A 16,496-nucleotide genomic window follows, 5' to 3' on the forward strand; every position below is an offset into this window, starting at 1 on the left:
CCTTATACAGGGTCGACATCTGCCAATATACATTGGCAGACATCAAAGTTGATGTGAGGCTGTACTCATTTCCACAGTCATTTTTTTTTGTTGATGCACCTGAAGCTTCAAGGGGAAAAGAGTGTGCACCACATTTTCACAACCACCTTTGTGCATGAGGCCTCTGGAGAGAATCAGTTAAGATCAGTCAGATATGGATGAAGAGGAAGGACGAAGCCCACAAGTGTGTCCAAACTCCCTTTATTCCCAAAGCAGTTGAAACAACAAGAGACAACTCAGTCACAGGTATGACAATGTCTGTTTTACTCTGTGCTTGTGCAACGGATGGCGGATGTTAACAATTGATGTAGAACTATCTCTAGTCAGCAGCAGCCAAGTTTTATGGGAACACGCCTTGTGGAGCATCTAGAATGTGGAAATGGTTTTCTGCTGGCAGGCATGACCAGGCTACGCAATTCGTTTAACAACAAAAAGAGAACCAATGACTTCCACTTGCAAAGAAATGTTATACTCTGTGAGAAGTGAGAGTTCTTGAGGGCAAGCAGTTAACCTTATTTTTAATGGGCAGCATTATGTGTTTTCCAGGCACATAGGGCAATTTTATAGTACAATCAAGTATCTATGTTAACTACAGTCGTTATAAAAAGTGCTATCAAATATGATAAAATAACTTTTACTTCCTGATATCACACCTTGAAATTGGCCCTCTATCTCTTTAAAAGCTCCTGCTCATTATTAAACTCCGCCTTCAGAGAGTCATCACAACACAGCTCCTCTGTTAACCCTTTAACAACAATTTTGCAACGTTGCACTGAGAGGGAGCTTGTATAGTGAGCTCAGCAGATGCACGGCTCCACCAGGTGTTTGCCAATTCCTGCAGGCGAGTCTGAAGAAGAGTGGGGGAGTTGGGTGGAGGCAGGAGCTCAGAAATTGCAGCTCTAAGGAGGAGCTACACCTCCTCGGTCCAACCAGGCGTTTTGCATAGCTGAATGGTTGCCATGCAGATTTAAGGATTTCTGTAACATGCACGAAAGAATAAAGGTGACACTACAGGTGTTATTTTTAATGAGGGGACAAACATTATGACATGATGTAAAGCTAAATAAATATTACATAGTACTTCCTCTTCAGCAATTTCAACACTTCTAACATTGCATCTTGCAAAAGGTGACTAAAACTGACAGGTGTACAGCACAGAGGTCATGTTAGACTTTTTTTGTTTTCCGTCATTTTGAACGACTCTATCACACAATCAATCAACTGTATCTCGCCACTTACAGAACAGTGAAATCAAGTGACTAAACTTAAATTATGAGCGCTTCACCTGGTCTGCATCTGGAAGAAAAATCTGTGCTAAAGTTTAGATCAGCCCAAAAATAAATAAATAATCCAACACAACCCAACCAAGTCCATAGGCACTGTGTCCGAGCCAGATGCAACCCGACTGATTAACTTCAATCAGACGCCCAAGCCTCAAGTAAACCTGACATTTTTTTTTATTTAGGATTTTACTGCGTTTTGATTTCACACCATTTGAGTAAGCGGTGCAACTTCTCACAGATTTTATTTAACATCTTCCAGCTCCATTTTGCTCTTAGACAGTAGGCTATATTTAATTCAGTGTCCATGTCAGAAATTATATTCAAATGGATTTATTTTTATGAACTCTGTGCAATAAGTTGGAAGTGTCTTCTCATCTGCAGCAAGTACAGTCAGGGGTGTGAATTGTAGTCTGTCAAAATGACGGACAGGCTTCAGATTTCTCCATCGATTTAAAAAAACTACCGGTCAAGTAGGAAAAATATAACATTAATGTGATCCTTGATACTGCATGTTAAGAACGATCTTTTTATCATGTGAAATGTATCAATATGTAAAAACCTTACTGGCTCCATGAACTACAATTTGATCAGTGGAACCCTGATGACAACCACAGAAAAAACATAACTCTGTTTGGAAATTAGACTTTATGTATGTCTGGGCCCCCCACTGCAACCGTTTCTGCTTGTGAGCACTGGTTAGGGGTAGCCCAATAGTATGTTTACACACCACTGTAAGCCTCTGGAGGATCCTCCACCTTGAGGTCCCAGAGGCACCAGCAGCTTCAAATAACTGTTTGCTGGTTTGTAATGGCATTTTAGCAACGGCTCTCTTAATCCGATGAACTTGCCTGGCAGAAACCTTCCTCATTGAATCAGTCACCAATCTCTTAAGTTTTCATGAAACATCTAATGTTTTCATAGGCATTACACTATTTGATGCTTTTCGGCAGCAGAGAGATCCTTTTTCTTTCCAATGTTGCTTGAAACCTGTGGCCTGCTTAATAATGTGCAACATCCTTCATAAGTAGTTTTCTTTAATTGGGCTCACCTGGCAAACTTATTATCACAGGTGTCTGAGATTGATTTCAGTGATCCAAAGAGCCCTGAGACACAATGCCATCCATGAGTTTAATTGAAAAAGAAAAAATATATATCTTTATGACACTTCAATCCAATTTGTATAATAATTTGGAACACGGTGTATATTAGTGCAGGTTTTGTAACGCATGTATCTTATTCACATATGTGAATCACATCAACAACAACACAAACAACATTGCTCTTCAATTTGTTTGTTTTTGTCCAAAGCTGTGAATAGTATTTTAAAGTATATTCTGATATCCACTGAAATATTAATGTCAAGTCAATATTGTTGCCTTCACTTTAGTAACATTTCTGAAAAATAGTTTCTTCCTCTTATTGTCACATTATCAGCTGCAGACAGACGGGTAAAGAAAATTACCCCTTGCCTTTTTGTTCACACATTTACCGCTCACTTACAGTAAGCAGAAGAAGAGGCTTTTCAGGAAAAAAATCTTTTCATCTTATTTCAAGGTAACACATTTCCAGTTTTTCCAGTAAAATCCCACAAGGAAATGACCACAGGAAAATGTAACTAATCCTTTTCACAAAGACTAGGGAAATATTAGATTATAAGGCTGCTAGGCTTCACTATGATATCACATATCCCTCTGCTATTATTCATGAATAGTTATTGCTCCAGTCACCCTTCTTGGGTTAAATATTGAGTGGCATATTTCACATTTCTGAGCAGGGTAAAACAGCTTTTCTCATACTGTAAATCCACCCATTCAGCAAGGAATGGCGTGACACACCCTTTACAATATTAGAACAGCAAAAACAGTCCCAAGGCTTTTTATAAAATCTCCACAACTAAATCCCTGATTTAAACGTTAAAAGAAAGTCAGTTTCAATGAACTAATTTCATCAAAATTAGGTCAAGCATCATGCTTGACCTATTTTTTTTATTAAATGAGAGCATTTGTATTGTGGAAACAATACATATGGGTCAATGCTTGACCATGGAGATGAGAAGATTTTATTTTTTTCAAATCACACTTCCCACAAGGTGTCTAAAACCCAATATTAAGTTTCACAAAATTTACTCCTAAGTGCGAAAACAAAGGATAAAACGCCTCCACTGGTGGGCGGCAGTGGAAAGACGGTTGAATGTAGAGAGAGGGCTGATTGTGTGTGTTCAAGGATATAGTGAGCGAGAGAGTGTGTGTATTTGCTTTTCAGAAAGAGGAGGGCGGAGTGATGGGATGAAGAGATATTGAAGGCTGTTTGCTTGTTGAAGCTATAAATGTTAGTTGTAAAAGTCCACAGAGGAAACGAATGAACAATCTCCATCAGGAACTATTGATCTCTGTCCAACTTTCTTGATACTTTTTGGATTCTATATTCACCAGCACCAAAGGAATAAAAACATTTCTGTGGCAGGTGAGCATAAACTATATTAATAATGATTGTGTCAACGTAATTACTAAGATGTTTTTATGACTTCCTCCTTTATTTCCAAATTCAAACCTAAACTTGTTTCGACATCGCAAAGTTAATTATCTTTTTGTGTTTCAACGGCTTACAATAATGTAATAATTATGGAGAAGAGCAGAATGAGTGGCATGTGAACTGTCTGACAGATTTAAGTCTGAAAACTCAAACTTTGGTCTCTTTCTGTCAAACTTTAACTGTTTATTTGCTTTTCTGATCAGAAGGACTAACTGTTCTCATTGAAATGACCTTCAATAAGTGTGTTGTAATCTGTTTGAAAGGGCAGTGTTTGTTCTCCTTGTTTGTAAATCTGATAGTTATAAAAAGCTAAAAAATAAATCTGAATGCCATTTGCAAAATATAAAAAAAAATATATAATATATATATATACCACGTGGATGCAGAGGGGGGTTCAGTAAATATCAATGTAACTTTTACTGCCAAATATAAGAAAAGGTGAAGATACCATTTAGTTAATTGTGGATGTGGATTCCTATATATATATATATATATATATATATATATATATATATATATATATATATATATATATATATATATATATATATATATATATATATATATATATATATATATATATATATATATATATATATATATATATATATATATATATATATATATATACATATATATATATATATATATATATATATATATATATATATATATATATATTATTATTATAATATTAATAATAATAATAAAATTTCTTTCTTGTTGGGGGCCTTTGGAATTGTACTACTTGTTTCCCCACTTTATGCAAAACCCTGGGTATGAAAATGAAGAAAAGCTGCGTGGAACCATGCAGGATCTGCTTGGAGATGAATCTGGCAGTAGTGGACAGGAGAAAAGACAAACAAACTGCTACGTCATTTGATCTAAATTTTAAGTTTCATGTTGATCTCTGTAGCTCAGGCAAACACATCAAAACAAGATTACTCATTCCACTGGGGTGGGGCTCTGATGCATCGTGGAAATTGCATGACAGAATGACAAGTGGATTAACAGAAGCTGTTTTGCAGAAATCGAGTGCAAACCTGGCTGTTTAAATCAGCCTAAAACTGTTTCATTTGCAAGAGATATCACCAAGACCTTTTGTTTTCTTTACAAAAAATGTATTGATCCAGGCTTTTGTAGTGCAAGCTCACAGCTACGATCATACTGAGGTTGCTTGTACGAGAATGATTTATGAGCCATCGGATGCATGACACCTGATGACATGCACCTGAGTGGAGGAAGGTGAGGAAATACTGGAAGTGACCATCCGATATCTGAGATCAGTAAAGACTATCTGCTTCTGTTTGTAACAAAGGCTCTTTCTCTTCTGCCATCCTGATCACTCACTTCTCAAACTTCCCACCTAGATTCCTCCCCCCTCCCTTTATCTCGTTGCGTCCGGTTGGTTTCCTGTAATATTTTCACTGGATTAATTATTATCCCAAATGACAGGGTTTCCAGAAGTGTGACGTGTGTCTTTGAAAGACAATTTAACTCCTTCAAAGCGGTGTAACAGTTTGTTATGAACTCAGTCTTTGCAGTCTGACATATTTGATATGTGTGGCTCTTTAGGCCACTTAATAGGTTGGAAACTGAAAAACTAAGCAGGGAGTCTCGATTTTCATCCTGAATTGTAGCAAGTTTTGTTTATTTGAAATATAGGTCTGGTGTGAGAATCGTAAAGAGCTACTTCTGCAAGGAAGAGTTTCGTAAAAATTGGGAAATAATAAGAAAGCCAAAATATGAAGTTGAATAAAAATAAACAAGACAATGAATTGAGTCAATCTGATCTTCAAAGATGTGCTTGTACATAGTAATAAATATTAAATTTATTCAAGAATGATCACATTTTCTTCAGATTTAAATAAAATTTGGAGAAATATCTAACTTTAAATGCATACTTTTATAGTTCACCATACCATCTCATACGACACATTTACTCAGTCGTTTTAGGTATCTTATGTTTACATGCCTCACCTGACCTACAGTTTGTGAGTCAGGATGACTGACTGATACCTGCTCAGCATATTACTGTCAAAACAAATCAAGCGGCCACGCCTGAGCAACTGCTTGCAGTGGCAGACATGTTTTGTCTGTCAGCAACGTGCTGCTTTTTTACACTTAAATGTATAATAGTTCATGTCAACTGAGGGAATCCTGACTAATAAACACTTAATAAAAGAATAGACCTAAAATATAAGACCTCGTTAAAAGTAAAATGCTGCCTTTGGGGCTTTTATTGAAGTTGTCAGTTAAGATGTTAAAAGGAGGAGGGACGATACAGAGGGAATGCAGGTAGGAAGGTTAAAGTGTCGTGTTACCGGAATTTAGTTTTGCTCTGTCAAAAGACCTTGGGCTATTAGGGAGAAGCTTCTTTCTAAACTGCACTGCAACAACACTCGGCACCGTACACCGGCACGGTTTACTACAGCGCTGGGATCGCGGAGGTGGAGGTCAAACTTCAAACTAGATTCAGATACGCAGATAGATTGAAAAGGAGAGGGAGCTCGGAAGGGAGACCGGGACAGGATCGCTCCAGGTTTTCCTGTTAAAACCAGTGGGAGAAAAGGTGACAAGAGGCAGAAGAAGGAGGATATAGAGGACAGCACAAACTGAGGAAAGGGCAGTGGTACGCTACTTACAGGAAAAAAAAGGAGAAAATGGGGGTAAGTAAAGCATACGAAGCTGTTCTTTTTTTTTTTTTAAGGCAACCATCTAGTAGTTATGATTGATCTGACTATTTGACCTGAAACAAGCTTGAAAACACTGCAAAGTAAAATGTGGTGACTTCTTAGGTTGAATCATATTAATCAGTTCTGCAGTGTCGTTGGGTAAAATCTTCTAAATTTACACTTCCTATTTTGGACTTTGTTCCATCACATAAATGAATTATCTCATTTTATATTTTGTCCCGACCCCACCAGGGACCAGGATGTAAGAACATGGATGAATGTTATATTTTGTTTTTACATCCCTCAGCTCTCTTCTCCTGCATAGCTTCTCAGATGCCCATTTTTCTCAGCTGAATTCAGATGAAATATTTTTGTTTTCTAAGTTAACGCAGTTATCGAAGAGATAACTGTCAAGGTTTTCAAATGACCCAGTTATAATTGCTTTTGTTAAAACTGGAGAGCTTCCCAAAAAACTAACTAAAATAACTATTGGTTTAATATGACTTAAAAAACAAAAGAGAGAGAGATTTGTGTGTGACTCACAGACAGGTTTATGTCAGTCGTCATGTTATTTTAAGACGTCGTCTTACAAAATATGACGATATTTCGGGGAACAAAAACAACCCACTGATCTTAGAAATCGTTTGTTCAATTCCCAGAGTTCTACAGCCATGTTTCAGGTTTCCCAGCTTGTCATGTCTAGTTTCGTCCTCCCTGCATTCTCGATACTCGGAGTTTACGGCACACTTTCAGGTGTTGGTGACCTAGTTTCCTGTTACAATTTGTTTGTTTGTTTGTTTGATTGAAACCAGGAAAAAGAAAGTCATAGAGATGAAAAATCTATTGCCAAAGACCATCCTGGGCTATACACCAGCAACGTTTCTTAACATGACATTGGTTTCTTGATGTGTGTTTAACCGTTCAAAAGTATTGATAGTTAGAGATTATATTTTTTTTCTAAAACTAGAATGAAGTTCTGAATAAAATGAGACACTATTTTTGTTACTTAAGATCAACATTTTAAAGAAATTAGCCACCTTTGACTTATTTGCAAAGCCATAATGTAAAAAAGAAAATAATTGAAAATACGATAAAATAACTCTTTGAATGAAAAATTCCTCACAAAAGAAACTGAGACACGTATCAAGAGCTGAACATATCGACAAAACCTGTTATGACAGAATATGAAGCACAAAAAACCTGTTTGGCAACATTCTCTGTCTGTATAGCTACTGGTCCTTTATACAGTAGACAAGTGTGCTTTTTCTGTGTCTTGTAACAAACAAATCTACATAAAATGTAGGGCTATGACAGGTCTTTAGAATGCCTTTGTGCTGTAAACATGGTTGCAATCTAAAGGCTGTGTGAAAAAGTAGTAGAGCAAGCTAAAAAGTAGGACAACAGGCAAAGCAAAGAGTTCCTTAAACCATCTGATTGCACATTATGTGCTAAAATTTCTTAATGAGACTCTTAAAAGCCAATTGCAAAAGAACAATATCTACCTTTTGTGAGAAACAACCTTGAAATAAATTTGTATTTGATTGCTGCAACATAATCTCCTAACAGTATCACCTAACAGCGAACTTGTTGAAGCATTTGTTGTTGTCCTTTTAAATTCCCCTTTTTCTAATATGATACTTTACAATCATTTTACTCGTAAGCACAAACTGCAAAAAAACTTCCGTGTTTTTAGACAAGTTCAAAATGAGCTGTACTTTATTTGTGCATTAGACTTCTCTTGACTAATTTTCAATGCAGACGCTTCCTTATTTTCCAACAGTAAACATGGTCAAACAGGATTATATGACTTTTGTGCAGCTGCAGAGCTGTGAATTTGACCAACATACTAGTGCATTCAAATTAATTCTAGTTATCAGGAGCTACATCTCTAGGGCATCTTTGTGACGAGTGCTGCCATGACTTAGTGACATTTTAAACATTCACAAAATATTTTACATGATTCTATATGCATATAATTCATATATGTAAAAACAGGAAAGATGAATGCCCTTGCAATAGTGCTACCTTTCGAGGCTCCGACAGAGATGTGTGTTGTGTTGTGTGTCTTTGTGCCATTATCAAAGAAAAATTTCCATTTTATGTAAGTTTATATGACAATAAGGAAGTCTAAAGATTTGGCATTGAGAAAAATGAGTTAATGTTGCCTGATAGAACATAAATTGTCCTCATGGTATGAATAAATATGTTAATAATTACATTTGAAACTAACTCTTGTTTTGTACAAATTGAAAAGCATGATGGTCACCTTAAAAGGGAGCAGTGCTGGAGAGCGTTGCTGTTTGGTTTATTCTTTACATAAAAATGGTTACCACCACAGTAACACAGGCTTCAGTTGCTGCTTTGCATAAAAGAGGGCCTCACATGCAAATGTGCTACTTCTAGTTAGGCCACACCCAACTCAACCATTTATCAAATTAAGAACGTCAAGGACAAAGGGTTAGCTGCTGTTCAGAAGGTTTCAGGCCTCCTAAGGAAGTGACGCACCGGGAATTTCATTACAATCAGAAAGGAGGGCTGTATGCATATTGAAGAGCTTGCTAGGCAATGGCAGCTCTGATAGGTATCAGTGATTCTGCAAGCAGACACATCTTTGCCTGGGCTCAAGACAGGCAACAAAGAATTTCTCTGCAATATAATAAAAAAATTAAAAACCAGAACACTTCGGACAGGCTGAGTCAAGAAACTCCTGCGATGTTCAAAGGTAAAAATCAGCGTGTCAAAAGAAATCTTCATATTAAAAGAACTGAGAACTCTGAAATTATAAAGTCTGTTTCAGTCTCTAAACTTTGCTTGGATTGTGGAGTCAGCTGTAGCGAACTTGGTGAAACTCTCTTCAGAGCTTATCCATCTCATCTACAGATCTCGCATCGGGCTGTACAGATGTTCAGAAACATCTCAATAGCTGTTGGGCAACACACTGTAGATTGGATAAAAGCTCATATTATTTATAGCGCCGACATTACAACCATTGTAGAGATTTAGAATAACATAAACGCCTTTCTTATTGGTTAATTACAGATTCACAAGGAGGTCAAACCTAATACATTAAAATCTAACATATATTTATCATTTGCTTGCTTCTCCTTAAAGATCAGTTGATAGGAATGTGATCACATCTCAGTAATTATGCTTACCTGATTGATAAAAACATATCCAGAAGCTCTACATTCATGTTGGGATCCAGTCAAAAGGGTTTCTTTGTTCAGCTAATCCAATAACAAAACAAACATCTCCAGTTTTTTTTCTTTTCTTTTCATAATATATTTGCTTTGTTGAAACCTCAGACAGAGAAGTGATCATGTAGCTATTATGAAACAACTAAAGATGGGTGTGTCATCCAAAAGGTTGAACATTTTTTCTGCCTTTGAGTATATCATTTCTAGTAGAAACTTTCTACTAAAAATCTGGATTCTAGATCTTTACAGCCAGAGCTTTCATAGCAGAGTAGCGCAGCTGAAGGATTTGGATATAAGATCCCATTAATCCTACTGTTGGTTGTTTTACAAATAATGTTAAAACGTTACCCTAATCTTAGCTTTCCAGATATCAGTCCAGTAAATGGTTGTTTAGATGCATTCAAGTCATTTGCACATTTAGTTTTAAACTGATGTAGGTACAATATCAGACTTCTGAATCACTGAACAATTTTTCTTTGTGTGTGGACGACTGCAGAAAGACAATAAAAACGTTCTCAACTTGAACGTTTGTTTAAGCAGGTGCATCTGCATTATTGGTCAGGTACACCATGTACAGACTTGCAAGGTCGATGCTATTGTGTTTCTGTGCTCAACCGATGCCTTTTAACAAGAAACATCAAGTACCATGAGTCCTCAGCCTGTGGCTCTTGTGGTCGAAGATGCAGCTCGACATCGATTTGCATCAGTGTCGCTTTTTTCCCACAATGTGTTGCAGACGAACAGCTCAATCATCAGATCTAATAGACTTTGCAGTTTGGTTGGATGACATTAACGCAGTGGTAAACATTGAAATAACATTTTAATGGCCACATCTTTTCTTTTCAGTCATTACGATGTTCCCTCTCTGAGCTTTGGTATCCGACAACTAAGACCGAAGAGATGTTGGAAGTAAAGGTCTTTTTCTACTGTTCAAATATCGGCAGGCAGAGTTTGAATGCATGACGTTTTGATCAAAGCCGACCAAATACCGCATCCATCCAAGCAGTTCTTGGTGATTTCAGTTTTTCACACTTCATCACTGAATGATTTTTTTAATATATATGTATATGTATATTGCAGCTCAGCTTTGCAGCACATGCAAAGCTGTTCTTTTGAGTGTGAGGTTGAAATGATCTGATTGCATCTAATAGAAAACCAGAAAATAACACTGTGGCAATTTAACAACTCATATTTGTAGAGAAAAAAAATGTTCCATGTGTCGTGCAGCATCCTGGTTCTGCACCTTTAAAACCACCATAGCGGTCTTGCTTCCTTTTCTATTCTAAACAGTTTTTGATGATATGCTTACAGCCCTCCTTTCTGATTGTATAATTTCTCTGAAGTTAAACCTCATGCTTTGTACCCAAGGATATCAGTGAGGGTATTTCATAACAATTACCAATTATTTGAAAATTATTACAGCCAAGCAACTTGATGGTAATGTAAGTCAGGCTTCACATATCTTGTACATTTCACTGACTGCTGTTTTGCTAAATGCAAGCATGAATATTTATATTATTTGAATCAAAAACCTCCTTTCAGATGAATTGCTAGATTTTTTTATTTTTATTTTACCAATGTAAACATGCAAAAACTAATCAACAGTTACAAAAAGGTTTTGATTGCTCCAATTCTATTTCAGGATTTTCCATTAAAAGGTTATAAACACTTACTAAAATGGAGGGGTTTATTTTATACTCTTTATATAGTGGCTTATCTTTTGCAGGTCGCCTGTGTCTCTATTAGGAACAAATGTCTAAGTTGAATTAAAAACTATTGAAAGTCTGAATCTCGCAGAGGTGTGAATAATTTTGGGCTTAACTATAATTTTCAATATGTTGTAAAACGCCTGCTTAAAGAAAACTTTTACAGGTAGGGCACTGAAACCGGCCCACACTTCCTCTGAAATCTGGTCTGGTTTCATAGACACCTGTTGCTCATGTGATATCTGTTGTCTTCTGTCCTCAGAAATCTCAGACCAGCAGGGAGACTCAGGGACCAGCAGATATCGAAATACCACTGAATCCAAGTATGCAAAGTAAGTTAAGAGCCCATCTCTGGTTATAGATCGAATGTGGAATCAGGAAGCTAAAACATTTGAAACTGCGGGTCAAAACTTTGGAATCCCAATCAGGTCCTTTTCCGGCTCCTTTACAAGTCCTAGAAAAGGCATTATCAACTCCAGTCCTCAATGGCCAGTGTCCAGAAACATTTAGGCCTACCCCTGGTCCAACACACGTGCATCAAATTGACATCCTCAGTATGCATTCAACGACTGGAGTTGAAGACCACTGTTCTTGATTGTTTCATTTTTCTGTCTTTGATATTCTGATTTTTTTTTTTTTACTTTGTTCTTTTGCAGTTCCTCAAGAAGTTGTTTCCAACAAGCCCATGACGAACTCAACACCTCAAAGACAAAAGGTGTTGAAGACGAAGAAAATATTAATCTGGATTGTGATAGCAGTAGTGATTTTGGCCATATTGGTCACTGCAGGATTTCTTAGTAAGTCCCAATTCCTGATAACATTATATGTTATCAAATAAGTTTGCTATTTTAAACAAGATTCTCCTTTGCATTTCAGCAGAAGAAATGTTTCTATGTAAAGAATAATTTCCAGGATTTAGTGTCACACATTTCCAGCCCATATTCTCAGCCACTGTTCTTACATGTGACTCCTCTCCCCTCCAGTTAAGATGCTAATTGAAAGCCATTACTACTACTGCACACGCTCGGCGAAGTTCATCCCAATCGCTCAATCCTGTGACGGAAACTTTGATTGTGTTGATGGAGAAGATGAGGCTTATTGTTTGTCAGAATTCAAAGCAAACGGCACATTTCCAGGTACAACTGAAACACCTGGCCTTTTCACATATTATCCTCTAAACAAAACTAGAGTTTGGAAGCAAAATTGTGATTTTCTCCCCCCGATCCCTCTCAGTGCGTCTAGTTTCTGATGAGCATGTCCTCCAAGTCTTCAACGGCAAAACATGGGGGACCGTCTGCACCGACGACTGGAGCACACAGCACACCGAGACTGCTTGCAAACAACTAGGATACACAAAGTGAGTTTTAACAATACTGTCACGACTTAAGAAACTGGTTGTTTGGTCTTGGATCACAAAGAGCCTCACATTTCTCCTTTACTCTCTGTGAACAGATCCCCAACAAGCAAAGATGTCTATGTTAGCTCTTTGCCGTCTCCTTTAAAAACTGGACCGTTCATGGCAGTCAGGAGCGAAAGTGGAAGCACACCAGTACATCAGGCAACCGTTGAGCGGTGAGAACAACAGTTTTGCTCATGTTTTTTTTTAAAAAGTCCTGTTTGTTTGCACCACTTGCAGGGATGATTTATGGCCAAATTGAGGTTTCAAGCCATCTGAGCAGGCCAAAAGCTCTCCCTACAAAAAAAAACAAAACAAACGAAAGTTAACACACTATAAATATTAATCTGCTATTAGTGTACAAAAACTCCCCTTCGCTTCACTTTTCTTTTTGACTCTTGTTGTCTTTTCTTTGCTGAGTTTCTGTTCCTGTAATGCAGAAAAAAGTCCAGTTTTTGTTCCTTAAATGTATTTTCCACGAAAGTGAACAAACGGGTACTTTACCCAGACAAAACGGAACGAAAACTGGATTGAAGTTAGAGAAGCAGGGGAAAGATTATTGTGTCCATCATGTAAGTTGTTTTTGGTTGCATTAGCATATACAGTTCTCGGCTTATCACCCTTTCTTTTTTTCTACAAACAGCAGCGTGTGCCGCACTGGATCTGTGGTCTCTTTGAAGTGCTCAGGTGAGTTCTGGTTTTAGAAAACCAGTGTGTCGTGTGACTGCATTGTTTCCAGGGTTTTCATGACATAAAATAGGTTTCAGTGGAGAAGAGCATTGGAGGTAACAGGTTTCACACATGCAGGCCTAAACAACCCCTAGAAACTCACAACACATTGTGTTTATTCCTGCTGCCAGGATACTAAGAGTTCACGTCCCCCTCTGCCATATATAATAATAATGAGCACAATCTTTATAGATAGTGTCTTTCTTGCATTTATGCTACTGTTATTTTATCCATTACTGCACAAATGAATCAAATTTGTACCGACTATAAAACAGTCCTCTGGTTACTTTATATATTACATATTTTTAATATCCACCTTTATCAAACACATGATACCAAGTATTACAAGACAAACTTTTGCAATCATTAGGTGATAATTTGTCAACCTCGTGATATAAAAGTAAAGATTGTTATAGAGTAGTAAATTTTGTAAAACTTATTTACAAAATTTGCTAGTGGGTGGTGCCATTAAAAACCGTTTCTCATAAAAATTGCTGTATTGGTCAGATTGTGGAGAGGGGGGCAATGTGGAGCGCATCGTTGGTGGCGTGGATGCCCGGATAGAGGATTATCCCTGGCAAGTCAGCCTGCAGAATGGCGGGCACAGATGTGGCGGCTCACTGGTGTCATCACGTTGGATAGTCACTGCTGCACACTGCTTTAGGTTAGTAAAATCGCCGCTGTTGGCCATTTCTTGTGAATTTTGGTCCGCCACGAAATATTAAACCCCCTTTCTCCTACCTGTCTTTCTCTCTCTCCCTACCTTATTCTCGGGCCCCTGCAGCGGTAACAAAGAGCTGAGTCGGTGGACAGTGATGGCAGGAGAGACATACATGACCTCATCAGGACTCTCCTCTGTGGACAAGATCATAATCCATGATGAATACGATGAAGGCAGAAACGACTACGACTTGGCAATGATGAGGCTGAGCAGGCCAATCTCAGTGGGAGGTTAGGCCTAAAAACACACAAAATCTTAACACGCTCAGATACATCTCTTAAAGGTCGTGACCTTTAAGAGATTTCTGAACATTTATCAAAGCCCTTTACTGACATCTGGTGCTCAGTGTTTTCAACTCCAATGTAATTTTAAAATTTAAATCAACAAGCTGATGATCTTGTTTTCTTTGACTGCTTCTCTGTAGAGATTCTTACTCATCCTGGTGATGGTAATCGTACATGCTTGAAAAGCAGCTAATTCAACTCGTCTTTCTAACTTTCTTCATGATCAGGGAAACGCAAGCCGGTGTGTCTCCCTCCTAAGTACCTTCTCCTTCCTGACAAGGCTCCTGTGGTTGTTTCAGGCTGGGGACTGCTGAGAGAAAATGGTGAGACTCTCGAACCAAGGGAAGAAAAAAAAAAGGTTTTGCTTTTGTAAGCTAATGCTACAGCAGATTTGTTTTACCTTTTCAGGGAAAACTTCAAATGTACTACAAAAGGCCAATATTGAGATGATTAATCGAAATACATGTTCCAGTATTTATGGAACCTCGCTATCGCAAAGAATGATCTGTGCTGGCAACTTGAAGGGAGGTGTGGATTCCTGCCAGGTAATGAGTTACACTCAGGGTCCATTTAAATGTCTAAATTGAGCTACTTGACGACGTATCGTCACTGTGCTGTTCTTGCAAGATTTTTTAATACCGAGCCATTTGTATTGTGGTTCAAACTACAGGGCGATAGCGGAGGCCCCTTGGTGTATTTTTCCTCCTCTAAGTGGCATCTGGTGGGAGTGGTGAGCTGGGGTGATGGCTGCGCACGGGAAAACCGACCTGGCGTCTACAGCAACGTGGATGACATGCTCAACTGGATCTATACAGTCATTGAGGTACTGCATGCAAACAAAGGAACCTCCATTTTTACAGGCTTCAATTACATGAGTTTTTTTCTTCTTTTTTTTTTTTCAGAAAAACCCATGATGTTCCAATGTGACTGGAGCCACTGAGTGGATTTCAGGCATTTTTACCTGAGTCAGACTGTGAAGCTGAGGAAATGAAAGTTCTTGTTTTTGCACTGCTTTATGGAAATAAGAGGACTTTGAGGGAGAAGAGCAGAATATGCACATCTGCTGTCAATGAAACATTTGCATTACCCCGAGCCGCAAAAGTATGGATGCAGACATATTCATTTTCACAGGACATGTGAAAATGAAGGTGAATGTTTTTGTAATTCTTTTTTTGTGTCTGCATTTACCTCAGGGAACATGTTTGCTTTTGTTTTTTCTGTTGCCTAATTAAGGTCTCAAAAAGTATTGTAGCTATTTTTTTTTTCTTTCTTTATTCTGGAAGCACTTTTTGGCAAAACAAGCCAGTCAGATTCAGTGATGGTTGTTTTTTGCAATAATAGATGCTTTTATGGTGCTGAATTTGTGGCCCTTTTCTCAACTTAAGTGCCAATAATGCACGATTTTTACAGGCAAGGATATTTTAGATTAATTAAAAAAAACATTTTGTTGTATCAGTGACTCCTAAATAGTCACATTGTTTTTTTTTAAATGCAGGTCAAATAATTTTTGCCTTTCTGTGTAAATTAAATGTTGATGCTGTTAACATTTATTTGATTTTGACATATAGCTGTAAATAGTCTGTAAATATATATGATAAACTTTTTCTCACCTTGGAGACTGTTATGTTGAAGTGAAAATAAAACTGGGAAATAAACGTCTTTCATTTTGTCTACTTCACAAATGTGAACGAACCACTTTGTACCAATGTATTTAACCACTCAACATTAGTTTATTCCTTTTAGTAAGGTGTTTTTGATTAACAAATAAATATATTTTTTTTTTATTATAATTTCTAGTAAAATGAATTCGTTTCTAAACATTTGAGAATACTTCGAGTTTCAATTGACTTTAGTTCTGAGGTCAAACTGATTCTTTGGATATCCGGTCAATTATAATAAACTGCAAATCAGGAATGAAAACCTTGGCAGAGATT

General features: G+C 37.4%; 1 protein-coding gene across 2 annotated transcripts; it reads left to right on the plus strand.

The window, feature by feature from the left end:
• The first annotated feature begins 3,656 nt into the window (after window positions 1–3,656).
• Window positions 3,657–16,221, plus strand: tmprss4a (transmembrane serine protease 4a). 2 transcript variants are annotated; one of them, XM_055028318.1, is made up of 13 exons: window positions 3,657–3,785; window positions 11,695–11,764; window positions 12,089–12,229; window positions 12,416–12,568; window positions 12,666–12,789; window positions 12,885–13,004; window positions 13,472–13,515; window positions 14,065–14,221; window positions 14,342–14,508; window positions 14,790–14,885; window positions 14,971–15,107; window positions 15,233–15,385; window positions 15,465–16,221. In XM_055028318.1, exons 2-13 carry the CDS (start codon window positions 11,758–11,760, stop codon window positions 15,474–15,476), a joined length of 1,311 nt encoding a protein of 436 aa, XP_054884293.1. In that variant the 5' UTR covers window positions 3,657–3,785; window positions 11,695–11,757; the 3' UTR covers window positions 15,477–16,221. The 2 variants fall into 2 exon arrangements, with proteins under 2 accessions (XP_054884293.1, XP_054884292.1); XM_055028317.1 differs by lacking the exon at window positions 3,657–3,785 and adding an exon at window positions 6,009–6,523.
• Window positions 16,222–16,496: the final 275 nt, after the last annotated feature.

Source organism: Poeciliopsis prolifica, unplaced genomic scaffold, assembly GCF_027474105.1.
Source record: "Poeciliopsis prolifica strain line A6 unplaced genomic scaffold, Auburn_PproV2 SCAFFOLD004, whole genome shotgun sequence".
NCBI classification, from domain to species: Eukaryota; Metazoa; Chordata; class Actinopteri; order Cyprinodontiformes; family Poeciliidae; genus Poeciliopsis; species Poeciliopsis prolifica.